This window comes from Heterocephalus glaber, unplaced genomic scaffold (assembly GCF_053883595.1).
Source record: "Heterocephalus glaber isolate CG9 unplaced genomic scaffold, H.glaber_assembly_v1.0 deba00001472, whole genome shotgun sequence".
Classification (NCBI taxonomy): domain Eukaryota; kingdom Metazoa; phylum Chordata; class Mammalia; order Rodentia; family Bathyergidae; genus Heterocephalus; species Heterocephalus glaber.
Window position 1 is genome coordinate 86396764 of NW_028258315.1, and position 14639 is coordinate 86411402.

General features: G+C 35.7%; 1 protein-coding gene across 17 annotated transcripts in view; it reads left to right on the forward strand.

Moving 5' to 3' along the window:
* The window catches only part of Ankrd28 (ankyrin repeat domain 28), a 189438-nt gene that overhangs the window by 142635 nt on the left and 32164 nt on the right, over window positions 1-14639 (forward strand). For all 17 annotated transcript variants that reach the window (XM_013065343.3, XM_087182253.1, XM_021243958.2 and 14 more), the window contains one exon: window positions 476-616. In XM_013065343.3, coding sequence (XP_012920797.2) covers window positions 476-616 — 141 coding nt within the window. The remainder of the gene's footprint in view (window positions 1-475; window positions 617-14639) is intronic.

Below are 14639 nucleotides of genomic sequence, written 5' to 3' on the forward strand. Positions count from 1 at the left end.
AATCTGTTGTTACTATTCAGGGTTTTCATGCCGTTTATATAAGAGAGCATTCATTTTAATGCTTAAATTTTTTCCTATTGCCCTTTATTTCTCTGCTGATATAATGAACAGAGTCTGCTAACTCTTTACTGAGGGACATTTTTGTTAGTGTAGGAGAAACTTTATTAAAATGAAAGTGTTTGAGTTTCTGAGCAGAATATTGTGGTTTGTAATTCACTGAGCGGAATGACTGGATTGCAGCTGGTAGAGAACCAGTAAATAACTGTTTCAGTTTTACTTTTTACACCAAAAAGTTCTCTAACATCTTACTTTCTCCTAGTTTTATGACCAGCCCTCTGAAAGACTTAGTATATGGTAGAAGACAGTAGAAAGATCCCTGTAAATACAATGTTTGTAACTGGATGAAGAGTCAACTATGCTTTTGATAACTATTGCATATCCCTGGCTTTTATCTTTCTTGTATTGGTCACAAAAGATCTCCACTGCACTACGCTGCTGCCAACTGCAATTACCAGTGCCTGTTTGCTCTTGTGGGATCGGGAGCAAGTGTGAATGACCTTGATGAAAGAGGCTGCACACCCCTGCACTATGCAGCTACATCAGACACAGATGGCAAGTAGGTATTGTATGGATGAAAGTGAAGAACTATTTCTGTAAACTGGCACCTTGCACGTGGATGGCTGTTCTATTGTAAATTTGTTTTTCCTTCTTGTATGTTTTATTATTGGTTATGTTTTCCTAAGTCCTTAATTTGGGAAATAGATTTCATAATTACTTATAAATCACAGTTATTACTATCTAGGCACTCAGCGATCTACCTTACCAACTGATCTGGTGGAAGAAAGATAAAAGGGCCTCTGGTCATCCCTGTCTAAAATATATCTTAATATCACTTCCATGTTTGTTCCATTTGAAAAGGAGAGAAGGGAGGGATAGATGGATAATGTCAGAAAAATAGGTAGAGATTGGATACAAGTATCCTTCAGAGGTAAGTCCAAATTTGCAAGGAATGCTTTTAAATTGGTATCCAAAAAAGTGGTAACTGAACTGTCAAAATCTAGCGCATAGTAGGTGCTGCATTATTACTTAAGTAAATAAATTAGAAATAGAATAATATGACCAACAATGAATGAGGAAAAAAGAATGATTGATACGTACACTGTTTTATAAATACTGCTCAGCTGTCAGACCCATTTATAGAATCTTTTTTTTTGGTACTGGGGATCGAACTCAGGACCTTGAGCTTGCAAGGCAGGTGGTGGAACCACTGAGCTAAATCCCCGGCCCCTATAGTATCTTAATATCTTTATTTTGTTTTCTTCGAAGAAAACTCATTGAAGATCAAAAACATCTTCAATGTTTGTGCTGTTCTCCATGGTTTGAGTCAGTGAAGAATAAAAATATCATTGCTAAAAATAAAGAATGATTCTTAGGGAAAGATACTATAGGATATAGCTCTTAGAAGTTATATACATTTAAATTGTTTCTTTGGTTTTCAGTATTTACTTTTTTTTTTTTTTTTTTTGGTGCTGGGGATTGAACTTGGGTCCTTGTGCTTGCATAGCAAGCGGCTAAACCACTGAGCTAAATCCCCAGCCCCAAGTATTTACTTTTTAATCCTCAAAATAAAAGGCATAATTCCATGCTATTATTTTCGACTATAAATTCAGTAACTAATTTCAAACCATTCCTATAACATTTTCTTTTTATTTCTTTTTTTTTTTGTATTCTTTTATTGGTACATTGTAGGTATTTCTTTTTATTTCTATTTATTTGTTTATATTTTGGTTGTTTTGTTTTATTTCAACCCAGCACTCTTGCACTGAGCTATATCCCCAGCCCATTTTTAAAAATAGGATCTAGGGCCAAGGATTTAGCTGAGTGGTTCCACCGCCTGCCTCGCAAGTGCAAGGACCTGAGTTCGATCCCTGGTACCAAAAAAAAAAATAGGATCTAAGTTGCCCAGTCTGGGTTCACATTTGTGATGCACCTGCCTCAGCCTCCCAGAGTGCTAGGATTCAGGGATATGCTACCACACCTGGTTTATAACATTTTCGTATGTTGAATTTGTGGCTACAATTTTAATTTTGTAGGTACTAGTAAAATGTGCTTTCTGTTTTCAGGAATATATCACCTTAGACATTTTAATCTATGCCAGAAAGGTTATATATAAATTTTGAGAGAAGTCAAAGTATTTAAGAGTATGCTTTTGGATAGTAGCGATTTAAAGAAAATCTGTGATAAGGACTGTAAATCAGAAAACACTTGGGAACAATGAATGAGCAGACTATCTTTCAATTTATTAGTTTTGTAACCTCAGGATTTCATTTATAATTTTTCTTCAAATGGGTTATACATACACAGACTTTTATCACCATCTGTCGTCCTTTATTATCATTGCCACAAACTGGTTATCGGGTGCAGCTCAACATGGTCTAAATTCCACTGAGAGAGTTCCCCCTCACCTCTCCACCCTGACAAACACAGATTACACCATGCTCCTCTGCCCCTGGACAATTGCATTAAACTTGAATTCTTATGAGAAAAAGAATTACCTAGTATTCAGCCTATGGTGTTGAGGATTTGTAGGTCTGTTTTAAGCCAGTTTGCGTTTTCCTTAGAAGTGTGCTAACACTTAAGCAAACTAAAAGCATTAGTTTTCTTGCATAATATAAACTGTTTTAGTAAGTAGGCTAGAGACTTTAATTATTTAAATATTTATTCTCAGTATCTGTATTAACCAGGTTGATGTACTGGAAAGAGCATGACCTTTGGCATCAAAAAGTCTCAAATCTGAGGGTCTCCATATTGGACCTGTTTGAGCCTAAACAAGTAATTGCTGAGCAAAAGTTTCTTCATGTATAAAATTAAAATGTAACCTACTTCTTTAAGAGTTGTGAGAGAAATATGTGAGAATATATATAGATCAGTCAATCTTGGAGCCTTTATTTTCTGTCTTGAAAGTATCAGAATCCCAGAGGTCCTGTCTAGTGTCATCATTTATTGATTCAGTGATCTCTTCCCTAGAAACCTAGAAAGTATAAGCCCCAGTAATCATTCTATAGTACTAAAGGCACTCTTTTTATAATCATGTTGGAGGATAAAGTAGTAGCTTTAAAGGGGCTTTATTTGCTTTTATGGGGGGGAGTTGTTTGTTTGCTTTTTGAGACAAGGTCTCACTAGTAGTTCAGGCTGGCATTGAACTCACTATGTTGCCTAGGCTGGCCTCAAATTCACGGCTATCCTCCTGCCTCAGCCTCCTGAGTGCTGGGATTACAGGTGTGTGCCACCATGCCCCCTGTGGGCTGATTTATTTTTTATATTTCCCAGGAATAAATTGGATAGTAAGTGAATCTGGCATAATTAATTCATACGTCTGCCAAAGAGTGAAATCTTTCTAAAAGAAAGTATTCCTCGTAGCTTCAAATTACTATTATTTGGCTAGTAATGGAGCTCAGAGTTCGTGCTTAGCATAGCATACAAAAGGCCCTGGTTTCAATTCCTTCTGCAAACACAAAACAAAACTGGTGTTATTATTTATGTATACTTTGGGATTTTTGGTACACTGACATTGATTTTTGGGCTATTCAAATTACTATAATTACATACAGTTCTCTGCTTTATGTCCTTTCATCTTCACGTCAATAAATATGGGAAAAATACATGAAATCTGTCTTGACCTTCTACTAACCCATTATCCTGATGATTTCATCTTCTCTAGAGTCATAACTCAGCAAATTCTCTGAAATGTCTTTATTTTCTCATGATGTGAGAATCCAGCAAACAAATATATGGTTCCTATCACAAACATATTAACTGTTAATAAATACGGTTTTCTTTGCCAGTTAATGAGAAGTAGGGCTGGCTTTGTGCAAGGTGGTGAGGATCCTCCCCCCCCCGACCTTTGTATAGTGCAAATAATAGAAAGGAAAGATTGCAGTTGTTTTTCCAGATTATACTGTATACCAGTGATGACAAACCTTTTAGAGATTTCAGTGATACAAACAGCCTGCCACGTCATGTGTACCATAGGTTTGCCACCACTGTCATAGACAGTATAAGGAAGAAATCTTCCTCTTGCCAGCTCTCTGGGATAGTCACCATTAACACTTGTTTCTATATGTGTATATATAGGACCGGGGATTTAGCTCAGTGGTGCCACTGCCTGCCTCACAAGCACAAGGTCCTGAGTTCGATCCCCGGTACCAAAAAAAAGTACTCTGTATGTGTATATAAATCATTCTTTCCTGTTAATCAGAGGCTTAATCAAAGGTAAAGACTTAGTAAATGCCTTTATGGAATTTCATAGAAAATTTATGGAATGTGATGTCTAGTAAATTCCTTAAAACTCTTCCAGCTCCTATGCATTATCCACTTTTTGTATTTTTAAGTATTTTTTTAAGGTTTTTTGTACGTGTTTATAGTATGTGATTGCATGCCTCATGGGGAGTTGGTGTATGTACATAATACATCTGGATTCTTTTTTCTTCTTCCCCCTCCCTCCATCTCTTGGGCCCTCTTCCCTTTTGCAAAATACCTATCTCCCTATTTCTTACTATCTTTTATTTTGCTCTTTATTTATGTTTTGGGTTTCTCATGTAAGAGAAAGCATGAAGTATTTAAATTGTGTGTCTGATTTCATTCACTTAACATCTTGGACTCAAAGTACATCCATTTTCCTAGAAATGACTCAAGCTTAAAGCCTTCTTTATGGCAGAGTAGTACTCCCTTGTATGTAAATACCAAATTTTCTTTCTCCCATCGATGGACATATAGGCCACTTCGAAAATTGACAACTCATTCCAAAATTCCACAACTCGTAATAGTTGTGCTGATATAAACATGGATATTCATATATCACTGTAATATAATGTCTTGAACTCTCTTGAGGAAATGCCTAGAAGGGGAATAGCTGGATCAAATGGAATTTCTAATTCTAGTTTTTTGAAAATTCTCCATACTGATTTCCATAGTGGTTTTACTAGTATACATTCCCACCAGTAATCTAGAAAAATTCCTTTTTCCCCGCAGTATCACCATTTGTTATTTGATTTCTTGATGTTAGCCATTCTTTCTGTAGAAAAGTGGGATCTCAGTGTTGTCTTAATTTTCATGTATTTATTGGCCTTTTATACTTTTTCTTCTGAGAAATGTCTGTTTCAGTTGCCTAGTTATGGTTTGAGTTTTGAGTTCTTATAAAGAATATGTAATATTCTAGATATTAGTCCTCTGCCTAAGGAATAGCTGACAGATTTTCCCCCCATACTATAGTCTCTTCACTCTGTTGGTTGTTTCTTTTGCTATGTGGGAACTTTGTAATTTGATATAGTCCTGTTTGTTGATTCTTAGTACAATTTCTTGTACAGTTGGGGTTCTGTTCAGAGTCCTTGCCTATCCCTATAGGTAAAACTCTTCAAGATTATCTTCCAGCAGACTTTTTCTGTTTTAACATTTAGATCTTTGATTTATTTTACTTTAGTACATGGTGAGAGATATGAGTCCAGATTCAGTGTTCTGTATGTGAATAACTAGTTTTCTCAGTACCATTTGTTAAAGAGATGCTTTCCTCCAGCATGTTTTTGGCCCCTTTGTCAAAGATCAGAGAGCTGAAATTGTTTCGACATCCTCTCTTCTGTTCCACTGATCTACATCCCTGTTTAGTGTGCTAATACCATGCTGTTTGTTATTAGTGTAACTTTGTAGTATAACTTGAAGTCCAACATTGTGGTCCCTCCTACTTTGCTCTTGTTGCCCGGGATTACTTTTGCTATTTTGGGTCTCTTCTGGTTCCATATAAATTTTAGGATTGTTTTCTCTAGTTCTTTGAGGACACCCCACTTCTCAAGACCAATTTTTTCTCTTTGTCTGTTTAGGCAACTATAACAAAACACCATAAACTATGAGTACCTTGTGAATAACAGACATTCAGTTCTCAAAGTCAGAGACTGAAATCCAAGATCAAGGCACTGAAAGATTTAGTATCTGATGAGGACCTACTTCCTCACTGAAAACTGCATTCTTTTTTTTATTTTTTCCTTTTGATATAGGAGTTTTTATTTTTTAATTAAATTTGTTTTTAACTATTAAATTTTTAAATTACGCATATTGTACTGTGGGATGTTTTGCTACAGGTGGGCAACATGTAAGGATTAAAGCAGATTTTAAACATCTATCTCAACGAATTATCATTTCTTCCAAAATTTTTTCTCTTAGACTTTTTTAATATATACAGTTCATTATTGTTATCTGCAGTCACCCTATTGTGCAATAGCATATATTCCTATCTGAGTAACTATTGAGCAACCCCTCCTCATTTCTTCCCTCCCCATCTACTCTCTTCAGCTTTTGGTAACCATCATTCTATCATAAACTTCTATGGGAACAACTTTGTCAGACTCCACATACAAAGAAAATCATGCAGTACTTACCTTTTTGCTTGTCTTAGTTTACTTTAACATAATGATCTCTAGTTCCATCCTGTTGTTGCAAGCAACAAACAACAAAAGAATTTCATTCTTTATATGACTGAATAGTATTCCATTGTGTATTTGTGTCATTTTTTCGTTATGCTTTCATCAGTTAATGGACACTTGTTTCTGTTTCTTGGCTGTTGTGAAGCATGCTACAATAAACATGGGAGTGTAGATGTTAAATCTATGAAGTTTAACACCACTTTGATTTTAATACCATTTTAATACCACTGTTAGACACAGAAGTTTCATCACCCTGAAACACTCCCTCATACTATTTCATACCCGCTGATCTATCTTTCATGGCTATAGGTTTGTCTTTTTGAGAATGTCATACAGTGGGAACATACAGTATGTAGCTTTATGAGATTGGCTTCTTTCACTGAGCAGATACCTTCAAATCTAATCCATCCTGCTGTGTGTATGTATAGTTTATTTCTTTTTGTTGCTGAGTAAGTAGTATCTCATGTTTGGGTATAACCCAGTTTAAAGGTGTGGGTCGTTTCTAGTTGCCGTAAGTTTTTGTATAGTTTTTGAGTGTGAAACATAAGGTTTTTATTTCATTCAGAGTAGGATTACTGAATATATGATAGGTGTTATTTTAATGTAAAAAACTGCCAAACCATTCTCGAGTGGCTCTACTGTTTGCAGCTACGCCAGCAGTGTATGAGAATTTCAGTTGCTCCACCTTAGTGGCAGCATTCAGAATTATCAGTACTTTTTAAGAACTCTGATGTGTAGTAGTGTCTAACTATGTTTTTAATTTATATTTAATCAATAGCTAATGATGTTGAACATCTCTTTTATGTACTTGTTTGCCACCCTTATAGCCTCTGTTATGTAATGTTTATTTAGTCCCTTTGCTGTTATTTGGGTTCGTTTTATTGTTGTTTAATTTTTGAGAAGTTTTTGTATATTCAGGATATATGTTGTTCAGTGTTCCCAATTTTGTCTTTTCATTTTCTTGAACAAATGAGCAAAAGTTTTAATATTTAACCCTGGTATACCATATTTTCCTTAATGGAGAACTGCCTTGTCCTATCCTTCCCCTAGTTGCACATGGAGAAACGGGGTGAGGGTTCAATGTGTATAATATATTTTGCTTATATTCATCCCTCCTGTTACCCACCCTCTTTATCCCTTCCTCTTGAATAATAATCTCCCTTTTACTTTCTTGTCATCTTTTTTAGATTCCACATATTAGGAAGAACATGTGATATTTGTCTAGGTCTGGGCTTTTTTGTTGTTGTTGTTGTTCAACATAATGGTTTCTAGATCCATCATTTTCTTGCAAATGATAGAATTTTGTTCTTCTTTGTAGCTGACTAATACTCCATCATGTATATGTACTACATTTTCTTCAACTGTTGATGGCCTTCTAGGTTGGTTCTGTATCTTGACCATTGTGAATTGTGCTGCAGTAAACATGCATATGCAGGTATCCCTATGGTAAGCCGATTTTAATTCTTCAGGTATATTCTAAGGAATGGTACAGTTAAATCATATGATAGTTCCATATTTAGTTTTTTGAGGAACCTCCATACTGATCTCCATAGTGCCTGTACTAATTCATATTTCCACCAGCAGTGTAGGAAGGTTCCTTTTTCCTCACATTCTTACCAGCATTTATTCATTGTTTTGGTTTGGTTTAGTTTGTTTATTTTGGGGGTGTTTTTGTTTTTGGTACCGGGGATCGAACTCAGGTCCTTGTGCTTGCGAGGCAGGCAGCAGAACCACTGAGCTAAATCCCCAGCCCTATTTTGTGTATTTTTGATAATAGCCATTCTGACTGGGTAAAATGGAGTCTTCACTGTAGTTTGGATTTGCATTTCCCTGATAGCTAAAGATGTTAAACTTTATTTCATATAAATATTAGCAATTTGTACTTCTTTTTGAAAATCTTCGTTTTCTTATTTGCTAATTAAACTATTTGATTTTTGGGTTTTTAATTTTTTTTAGTTCTTTATATATTCTAGGTATTAATCCTGTGTCAGAATAACTCTCGTTATCTAAGATGTCTCTTCATTCTGTTAGTTGTTTCCTTTGCTGTGCAGAAACTTTAATTTGATGTAGTCCCATTTATTGATTCTTGCTATTATTTCTGTGTTATTATAGTAGTGTTGTTTGAGAGTCCATGCCTGTGCCTATGGCTTCAGGTGTGTCCCCTGTGTTTTCTTAAGCAGTTTCAAAGTTTCAGGTCTTACACCTAGGTCTTGGATCCATTTTGAATTGATTTTTGTACAGGGTGGTGAAGGCTGTGTTCTTGATTGCATGGTGGAAGGAGTAAAAGAGCTCCCTCAAGCCTCATTTAGGTCATTAATCCCCTTCATGGGGTGACCCAATCACCTTCCAGAGGCGCAGCTTCCTGTTACCATCATCTTGGGGTTAGGGTATCTGATATGAATTGGGAGGATATATACATTGAGGTTGTAGCTCCAGTCCTATGAAATGGGATCACATTTTAGCTTCTAACAGCATCATTTATGTTTGTCTTTTTAAACTATTTAAATGGATCATGCAGGAGGTTTTTTGTGCAGAGGTTTTATAATCCTTAGATTAAGCCTAATAAGTATTTGATATTTTTATTCCCAAAATAAATTTATCTTTAAATTTTCTTTTGTGGTAGTATAGAAAGTATATTTTATTTTTGTATATTTTTAATTTTTACTATTGGCAAAAATAATAATAACCATTTATTAAAATAGATACCAAACACTTGTTTACTTAGATTTTAATACTGCTTTACATGTTTTCTGCCTGTGAAAACAGTCCTTACGACGTTATCAACCAAAAATTTCAACTGATAACAGATTTATTTATTCATTTGTCAAACACACAGTTGAAAATCTTTGGGGGGGGGATACATCAGAGGCATATATACAGTTACAGAACTTAATGTTGGTTTTCTCATCATTAAAAACAGTAAAAAAATTGTAAAGGAAGATTGTAGATTGGTGTATTTGGGTGTTTTATAGTGGCTTAATTCACTGCTGGGGATATGTGTTAGAGAAGAAAAACAATTGCAGAAAATCTTTCAAGTTACTTAGATCTGATTTTTTTTAAAATGGAAACAAAAAAATAGTTGTAAAGCCACATGATGCTATTTCTGGCCTACTCTGTTCTGTCCTGGTCATCATTTTAGATGTTTTCTTTTTCATAATAAAAAGTCTGAAAAGAAAGACATGTGGTTTTTTTCCCCTTTTGTATATGATTTATATTACCAAACCTTGTTAAACTCATTTATATGATTCTGGCTCTGTTCCTTACTGTAAAGCATTAGACAAGTTACTTAACCTCGCTGTGCCTGTTTGTGAAATGGAGGTCATAGTCTGACCTAACTCATGGCCACATTAGGTTTTAAATAGATTTAGTATATGAATTGTGTGGAACATTACCTAGCACATTATAATCTTTCTTTGATGGTTAACTGCATATTGTACACCATTATGAACAAGAAGAGTATAAGAGGAAGGAGGGCCTCTGTGAATGACAATGCCATGTCCCTTCTATCCCGAGTAGTCCTTACACAGAGTTCTGGCCAGCCATGAGATAAATGAACTTCAATCAGTCTGAACTTGCATCAGAACTCAAAATTGGGATTCATAGATTGAAGAGGAAAAATATGAGAAATTTAAATAACTTGAAATTCACTCTGATTTAACTTAGAATACTAGCCTACTGTATTTGAATGAGGAAAACAAAATTGTAACAGTAAGAATAGTGTATTTAGCCACAAATATTTTTCTGGATTTTTTACATGTATTTTCATTTCAGGAAAGAAAGATATACATAATTTATTTTTGTTTTTGGGGGGGTTTTAGTACCGGGGATCAAACTCCGGTCCTTGGGCCTGCACAGCAGGTGGCGAAACCACTGAGCTAAATCCCTGGCCCAAGATATACATAATTTTCATTTCTTAATTGTCCTAGCTTTACAAAATAAGTATATATTAATTTACTATCAGGGAAAAAGTCACAGTACATGGACTGTCTCCCCCCTCTTACCTGCAAATTAAAATCATAGTCCAGATTTTCAAGAACTATGAAGAATGTAAGCTCAGAGATCTAGTCCTTGCTTTACCTCACTCTTGCCAAAAGATTTGGGACAAAACAGTTAACTTGGCCCAAGGTGTCCAGGGGTGACATACAGACTTTGCTTTATGTCAGTAATTTTTTTTGGTAAAGATAATACTTATTCTGTATCTAATAAAGTAATTATGAAAATTCCTATTTTTACCAAAATATAAAAAACATGTCAATAAAAGGAATTTTTAATACAGGTCAGTTTAGTTTATATTTTGAAATGTAATCCCTACTATTTGAGTAATTTGTGAATGTTAAAAATTAGATAATGTAATTTGTTAAAAACTACTGCATGTAGGCCGGGGATTTAGCTCAGTGGTTTCGCCGCCTGCTGCATAAGCACAAGGACCCAAGTTTGATCCCCGGTACCAAAAAAAAAAACTACTGCATGTATAACAATTAAATTATTTGAACAATTTAGTGATAGAAACCTGAAAGTAGTCACTGTAAATAAAGCATTAGGATGTATTCTCCTACTTTAGAAAGTAAACATGAGCTTAGTGGTTTTCCTTTCCTTTTAATAAATCTTTTCTTCAGTATTCATATATCAGTAGTTATTTTTTAAATAGTTTGTTCCACTGATTGAATCTGTCTTATACTCAAGTCTCAATAAGGGAAAACCATTTGTTTGATTGTTTATATCTAGAGAACTCAGTTGGAATTACATTTTTAATGCATTTGGGTGAAATATCTATAAAGTAATGTGACTGCCTACAGACCTGTGGACCTCTATATTTTAGTGAACAGTAACCTCTGAATTAGATACCTAGGAAGAATATGTACAAACAGATTACACATTACCTGAAACATTTCCTCATTCGAAGGTGCTCTCAGAGCTAGTACATGAAACTTCAAGAATACTAGTCTTAATGGTATTCCTTATTCCTTGGTGATATTCCGAGGATTTTAGCTCTGTATAATATACCACCATACCCAGTTTAGAGCCTTTATGGTAGAATAGTTTGTCAAATCACTGATACCAATCTATCTCTAGAAACAAATCTTTTAATTTCAAATTTAGTGCCTTTTCACTAGAGTAACAATATTTGTTAAAATTATAACCAATTGTAACCCTTACACTGCTTTTTAAAAATTATTTTCTTTATGTTTTAATAGCATAAAAATGAAGTATCTCTATGAGTAGTCCATTCTTAGCACCTTATAATTTTCAGTTTCTATACTTCGCAATGCTCTAATTCAGTATATCTTAATTCTTTTTTTTCTTACTCCCCTCCCTTTCCTTCAATCCTTCCGTTCTCCCCTTAGAAAAATTTATTTCTAAAAAAAAAAAAAATTATTTCTATTGTTTTTCTTCCATTCTTTTTTAATCCCTATTCCCTCCCTTCCCTTTCCCTCTCCCTTCCCTTGTTTCCCTTCCCATTTGAACATTTTCTTCCTACTTTCCAATATCTCATTCATTTTGATCCTTCTTTACCCCTTGAGTCACACACAAAAGAAGCAGTGCAATTTTTAAAGTGTATCTGATTTATTTCACTTATATGTTCTCAAGGTGGATCCATGTACCTAAAAATGTCTCAAGTTTAACCATCTTTATGGTTGCAGTATTGTACTCCACTGTATATAAAAACCACATTCTCTTTATCCATTCATCTGTTGATGGGCATCTGGGCAGTTTCCAAGATTTAACTGTTAAAAACTGTGTTGCTGCTGGGCCGGGGATTTAGCTCAGTGGTTCCGCCGCCTACCTCGCAAAGCACAAGGTCCCAAGTTCAATCCCCGTTACCAAAAAAAAAAACAAAACAAATTGTTGCTGTAAACATGGATGTGCGTATATCACTGTGGTATGATGCTTTTAACTCTTTTTGGGAAGATAACAGAAAGGGAATAGCTGGATCAAATGGAACTTCTAGTTAAAGTTTTTTGAGGAATTTCCATACAGATTTCCATAGTGGTTGCACCAGTCTACACTCCCACCAACAGTGGAGAAAGGGGTCCTTTTCGCCACAGCCCCGCCAGCATTTGTTATTGGTTGATTTCATGATAGCAGCCATTCTTTCTGGAGCAAGATGGAATCTCAGTGTTGTTTTAATTTTAATTTCTCGAATGACCAGGGATGTTGAACATTTTTCATGTATTTATTTGCTGTTTGTACTTTTTCATCTGCAAGGTATCTATTCATTTCAGATGCCCATTTTTGGATTGGGTCTTTAAATTTGAGGGCATCTGATTTTTTTTGAGTTTTTTATATATTCTAGATATTAGTACTTTGTCTGAGGAGTAGCTGGTAAAAAAAAAATTTTTTTCCCCATTCTGTGAGTTGTCTCTTCACTCTGTTTATGGTTTCTTTTGCTATGCAAAAGCGCTTTTTTTGGTACCAGGGATCAAACTTGGGTCCTTGTGCTTGCATAGCAGGCGGCAAAACCACTGAGCTAAATCCCTGGCCCGGCAAAAGCTTTTTTTTGGTACCGGGGATCAAAACTGAAGTCCTTGCCTGCAAAAGCTTTTCAACATGTGACTCCAGTTTTTTATTCTTTATAGCATTTCCTATGTAGTCAGGGGTTTTGTTCATAAAGTCTTTGCTTACCCCTGTGATTTCAAGAGCTTTACCTAGTCTATCTTCCAACAGATTGTTTCTGGGGTTTTTGGGTTTTTTGTTTTTTGTGGGGGTTTTGGTACTGGGGATCAAACTCAGGACCTTGTGCTTGCAAGGCAGATGGTGGAACCACTGATCTAAATCCCCAGCCTAGATTGTTTCTGTTTTTATATTTAGATCTTTTTTTTTTTTTTAATGCCGGGGATCGAACTTGGGTCCTTGCACTTGGAGGACAGGTAGTGGAATATTTAGATCTTTGATCCATTTTTATTTTAGTTAAGTGCATGGTGAGAGATAGGTCTACGTTTTAACTTCAGCATTGGGAAGCCAGTTTTCCCAGCACCATTTATTAAAGAGGCTATCTTTCTTCTGGTGAAGGTGTTAGTTAGGCCACTTTGTCAAAGATAAAATAGTTGAGTTTGTCTGGAACTGTTTCTGCATCTTCTAATCTGTGTCATTGATCCTCGGATCTGTTTTTGTTTTTGTTTTTCCAGTACCATGCTGTTTTTATCCCAGTAGATTTGTAGTATAATTTCAAGTCAGGGTTTGTGATGCTTCCTGCCTTGCCTTTGTTGCCCAGAACTGCTTCTGCTCTTCTAGGTCTGCTTGGTTCCAAATGAATTTTAGGATTGTATAAAGAAACTTCTTCCAAGCAATTAGTAGATACTATTAATTTATCTCCATGAAGAACTTAGAAGTCCACCAAGACTTGTTTGCCTTGGTCAAGATACAATATATAGATGTGGGGGCGGTGGGGAGATATTACTGTAACCGGGCCAGCTCTAAGAAGTTTCTAAAGCTGAAATAAGGAATTTACCTCATTCTTCTGTAGAACAAGTTTTCAGGTTTGCTGACTTCCATCAAGGGAAAAAAATTTTCAGTAAGAAGCAAGGGGAAGGTCTAAAGGAGCAGGGCAAGTGGGAGGGGTAGGGGAAAAGAAAGAAGGGAAAAGAAAAAATATGAGAAAAGGAAAAAAATGGAAACAAAGTCTTTGCAAATAGGGAAGGGTGGAGGGGGGTGAAGGGAGGGCAGGGGAAGGGGAGAAAAATAAGAACTAAGGGGCCAGGGATTTAGCTCAGTGGTTTCGCCACCTGCTGCACAAGTGCAAGGACCCGAGTTCGATCTCCGGTATCAAAAATAAAAATAATAAGAACCAAGAGACTCATGTAATGGTACAAGATCCCAATGATGAATGTAACTGTATTTTATACCTAAAATATACCAATAAAGTTAATGGGGGGGGAGAAGAAGCAAAGGGATTAAGCAAAGATTTTAGGACACACTCAAGAGTGAAGTGCCGGCACTTAGAGAGATGAGACACAGTGGCCTCTCAGAGAAGTGAGGTCCATTACAGTTTGGAACTAGGAATATTTATGTATTTTGGCAGTGAAAATCTGTGGAATTTGATAATCTATAGGCTTGTTCTTGGTGTGGTGAGTGGGCGAGATGGCCCACCGTTAGTAAAATAATCTTTATGTGTCTGAGGTGGTGGCCTAATTTATACCTGAAAAGGTGGTCTGTTCACAGCTCAGA